The 5,170-nt window shown below is 42.2% G+C and overlaps 1 protein-coding gene across 3 annotated transcripts in view; it reads left to right on the top strand.

Moving 5' to 3' along the window:
• LOC102195698 (protein tyrosine phosphatase receptor type F) overlaps positions 1–5,170 on the top strand; it is a 149,226-nt gene that overhangs the window by 9,818 nt on the left and 134,238 nt on the right. For all 3 annotated transcript variants that reach the window (XM_013911352.1, XM_013911354.1, XM_013911353.1), the window contains one exon: positions 1,998–2,108. In XM_013911352.1, the coding sequence (XP_013766806.1) occupies positions 1,998–2,108 (111 nt within the window). The remainder of the gene's footprint in view (positions 1–1,997; positions 2,109–5,170) is intronic.

The raw sequence follows: 5,170 nt of genomic DNA, 5'->3' as shown, positions 1-5,170 counted from the left end.
GTGTGTGTGTGTGTGTGATGGAGAGAACGAGAGAGAGTGGGAGATTGTTTGAGGACATTCATCGCTGCACAGTGTCCTTGCATCCCAGATGAAGGTTGTTCCTCCTCCATCTCTGGGCTCACTGTCTGCACCAGATCCACCCGGGATGCTGCCACACACATGTTTTCTTTTCTTAAACCGGCTTCACACACCCATCCCATGTTGCATTTCAGGATTGTATTCTGAAATATGTACATTTTTATTTCTCATAGTTTTTACTGTGCGCTGCTACACTGCATGATGTATGTCACGGTCAGCACATAAAACCACATTATTACTAAACACATGTTGCTTCTTTCTCAAAGCTAACCTCAGCAATGACAGCTCATTTTACATGTTTCTAAATGCTATGAAATTGCAAAAGAAGCTTTTTGGTGTGATTGGATGTAGATCACCATGTCAGGTATGTATTGTGTGTTTCTATAGCAGTGATCGGTGGAGGTTAGTTTAGTTACTGAAGGCTTTGAACAGTCGGGGGTTTCATGCAATAAAATTTTAACATCTGAAAATGACAAGCTGTTGAATCCCTGGGACACTTTCAGCAATTAGGCCAAAGTCTTCTGTTTCACTTGTTTCTGTTCAACAATTTGAAAGCGTTTTGACTGACAGTCAGAATAAACAGCTCAGATTGCTTCTTGGGAATCCTGTAGTGCAGCAGTCAGTTTTGAAACGGTGTTGCCAGAAAAACAGGAAATTACATTTCATGGCCGATTGTGTTTAGCAGCACATCGCCTATTTAGATTTTCAAACAAATGTCTTCAATTTCCATCCATTTGAACAAAAGCGGTTTCATTAAATGGAATCTGTTCTGTTCATTTCCAGGTCCAGGTTTGTATTGTAGAGCTCAGCTAATGTTGCTTTGCGTGATTCAGATCTCACAATATTCCTTTTTTGATCTTAAATTGGCCGCTCAGTTTATTCTCATTCAGAAAAAAAGTGTTTTTGTTTTTCTGTCACAGCACATCTGTGACAGAAAATAAGGAACATCAGAACAGGCTCCCTTTAAAAAAGAATCACATTTACATGGTTGTGTCTCTACAAGACATTTTAGCTATACTGTTGACAGCGACAGCTGTGCCAGTGCATTTCTATCCCAGGGTGTCGAATGCTGCTTTTCTGTCTGATGTTGCAAAGATACACTGAAGGAGTTCTTGTCTTTCAAAGCCATCAAAGAAGAATGAGAGGTTCAAAGAATAACAGTCATTTTCATAAATTTACAAAAAACTTTACTAAAAAATGCTTTGCTGACATGGAAAACTGTAGATTTTAAAGTATCTGTTTTTAATGAATTTATCTGATAAATAATGTGGTTTGCTTTTGTGGTTAATTGTGCAGATAGAACATCCAAGGAGTCTGTGATCCAGTTTTATTTAATTTGGACGCCACTAATCAGCAGATGCCTGTGTGCGTGCGTGGCACCTGTGCAGTTTATGAATGCAGCTCTCTGACCACGTTTACTAGTGTTAACTTACATCTTAGCACTCCATCCTCTTACTTCTGGCTCCAAAAAGCACAACGTGATGATGCTAAAAAAATATTCATCTTCAGTAAAATGTAGCCTGCAGAAACCAAGAGGTTACCTTATGGTTTAAATATGAAGACTTCATACAAGTTGGGAGTGAAAGACGTGTTGTCATAAACCTGATGTGTCGCAGAACGGCTACCATAGCTGTGCATATCTTGACAAATGTCAGTATCTGAAACCCTGGAATGAGAAAATGCTGGAAAGCCTGAGTCAGCACAATAACAGCTAATTGTTAAAGTTGTCATAAATAATAAGATCAAATGATACGACTTGAAGAAAACATGTTAGTTTGTTGTATAGATTTGGATTCAGATTTCTGCTCAGCCAAGTTAAGGGGAGCTTTCCGTTTGGACGATCAGGCTAACAGTGTGTCTGTGTGTCTCCACGTGTGTGGTGCAGATCTTAACTGTGACATTTTAACCTCCCTCCCCAGGAGCGCTTCAGATTGAAAACAGCGAGGAGTCGGACCAGGGCAAATATGAGTGTGTGGCTGTCAACAGCGCCGGGACTCGTTATTCGGCTCCGGCTAACCTTTATGTTCGAGGTAAGCTCCCTCTTGACCTCGGCCGCCCCCCTCCCTGCTGCCGTTCGGGTCACCGCCTGCAGCAGAAACGGTGCTCTCTCGTCACCTCCAGCTCTGCCTCCTGAATGCTAACAGGAAAACTGCCTCTCCGGATGTGACTGCAGCGAAAATCACACCTCCAGCCTCACACTGTCATTTCCTGATCTTTCTGCCTCTCTGTCTCGTCTCTGTCTCCTGGGTGCTGATTTATGTATTTTGCTCCTCTGCTCTGTTGTTACTTTGCTTGACCTGCCTAACCTCACAGTGACCTGGGGGGATGTTTTGACTCGTCAGGGGTGAAAGAGAGTTTGGCTGCGGTTCTGCCTTTTAGTTTTGGGGCAGTGGAGGTTTTACGTGTGGGGTCTTGCCTCCAAAGGGAAGCTGACACCTTCACGTCGCAAATGGGGAAAAAGTGGAGAGGAAATCCCCTCCATGCAGTTGGCTGGATGTAAAGCAGCAAAGCCAGCAGGGTGAAAGGAAGCCTCAGGCTTTCTCTCAAGTCTCGTCAACAAACAACTCAATTAGCCTCAGCTAGTATCAGGTTCTCAAAGGCAATTTTCAAAGCATGCTGTTGATTCATTTCTCCTTTTAATCTCGTTTTTGTTTGACAGCTCTCTTTGATGCAGTCGGACTTAAAATCATTTGAAAGCTTCTGCATAATAAATACAGCTGTTACCAAATCTTTAGTGCTGTTTAACTGGAGCTGTTGTATCGTGTTTTCGATCATGTCGAGCATTGCTTCTTAAACCGTTGCCCCACAATCTATTTTCCCCCAGTGTGTCAAACAAAGACAGGCAGAGATGTTTGATTTTTCCCTCACACGTTCATCTCTGATCACACAGCTAATGTGTGAAATTCGTTCTTTGATTCATTCCACCTGCACCAGAAGGGAGGAGATACCTGCAATGACCCTGTGTCCTGCCAACAAGCCTACATGCCACTGGAGTCAGTGGGTAAGATTCGGGCCCAGTTTCAGCACTTAAATTACTGCATCCAGCACAGAACTACAAACAGGAGCTTGGAGTTTAGCTGCTTGTTACGTCTGGCATTATTAGCCATTTCTGGATCTACATGCTCCTTTAATTTCAAACAAGCATCAGGGCACCACTGGGAGTTAAAAACAGTCCAAATTCTTCCAGTGCTGTTCTCCAAGGTGGTAAAAGAACATTCTTCCATGGAAAAGAGGATTAGAAGGTAGCAGAAAGGTAGCTCGCTAGCTGGCACCCAAAGATGACGTGCTCTGTTCTGATGGTAGAATAATGCCCGATTTCAAGCATTAAGTTGCAGCGTTCAGCTCAAGAAACATGCAAATGACAGACTTTAGAGGCAGCAGCTTTGATTTTATGCACCTGTTGTCTGACCCAGTTCACACAACTCAATGAAATACCAGCAATGTTAGTGAAGCTGACGGTACAGACAGGTCCTTCTCAGTCTGAGAACAAGGACTCTGTTTATACAGTGAGGTCATACTGTGGAGATGTTTTCTATATTCAACATAAGCAGGAAGAATTCTCACAGGGAGCAATGAGATCCCACGGCACAGATCTGCTGCAGAAACCCTGAAACTTTACTCGTTTAACGACTTCTTGCAGGTTAGTTCAGGCCAGAGTGGTTCAACAAGTCCATAGCAGGACAAAGCAACATGTAATGAGATCAAACAAATACAGATAAACAGATTCAAATAGTTTTTAAATGAGCAAAGACGGGTTTTGAGTTTCAAGTTCTCAACATTTCCGGCTGTTCTCAGTTCCTCCACTCCGACTGCTCCAGCAGCTCGGGGCATAAAAGCTAAAAGCTGCCTCCCCATGTGTCCTTTACTTTGGAAAAACTAGCAGATTTGTGCTGGAGGACCTGAGGGTCTTTGCTAGTTCATACACTGTCAGCATGTCAGACATATATAGTGGAGCAAGACAATGAAGTGCTTTAAAAACAAGTAAAAGAAATGCAGTCAATAAGGTCACTGACAGTGGCCACTGCAGGGACTTCAGAGCTGCTGTAATATGTTTCCTCTCCTTCTGGCCCTCGTAGGCACTCGGCTGTAGGATTCTGGATTAGTTGGAGATGATTTATAACAATTTCAGGCAGACTAGATAGAAAGGTTTTGCAGTAGTCAAGCTTGTTGAGTAATTAGTGACAAAGTATTGACATTTAAGAGAAAAAAAACAGATTTTCTGTCTGTTCATGTTAAGATAACTCCTGTATACACCACACTGAGCTTGCTTGGATATTATAAAGTGAACACATCATAGCAGGTGTAGGATGCTGAAGGTCATAGTCCAACAGGAAAACAATAAGGGTGCAGATGTTGCAGAAAAAGATGGAAATCAACTCCCTGCCAAAATGTTATTTTTACTATGTGGATATACGGTAGAAATGAAAAGATGTTTGTAATCATTACAGGAGGTATTATATAAAGAGCAAACAAAAATCTAATAGAGCAGACTCTGGTCATTTAATGGATGAATTCAAGTTGTAAAGGAAGGTTGTAGCAGCTGGTTTTCGTGGGATTTATGCATGTAAACATTGCTACTTTGATACAAAAGTTTACCAAGGAAATATCCCGCGAGCCAGGACGGATCCTTTCTTCTGTGTTGATCATAGCCGATTCTGACTGTATCTGAAGTCCAACAGAAACCGAGGCTCATCAGATCAGCAACACTTCCAGCCTCTGTTGTTCAGTCTGGTGAGACTGAGTCCTGCAGGCTTCCTGACAGGAGTTGCACCTGGTGTCATCTTCTGCAGTTTCACTTTCTTTGGCAGGAAACCTTTCAAGGGAGAACCTTTTTTAAAATGTATTGTGAGGTTTAGGTTAAGTATGTGGTGCTTTTCCAGTATTCTTCAATGAAACTGCAGAGCGAAAACAGCAGGAGTGACGATCCTGATGCAGCGTTAATGAAAATGGTACAGAAACAATACCAACACGGGAAAACTAAGCAACGCAAAAATGGACAAAAGACGTGATAGAGCATGTGACTGTAAGTTTAAACACAGTTTAAAAGCACATTCATTCATTTACACTTGAACTTATAGCCAAATTTGCCCCA

This window comes from Pundamilia nyererei, unplaced genomic scaffold (assembly GCF_000239375.1).
Source record: "Pundamilia nyererei isolate P.nyererei 1_Seehausen unplaced genomic scaffold, PunNye1.0 scaffold00061, whole genome shotgun sequence".
Lineage (NCBI taxonomy): Eukaryota > Metazoa > Chordata > Actinopteri > Cichliformes > Cichlidae > Pundamilia > Pundamilia nyererei.
This window is presented reverse-complemented; position numbering and strand designations above follow the sequence as displayed.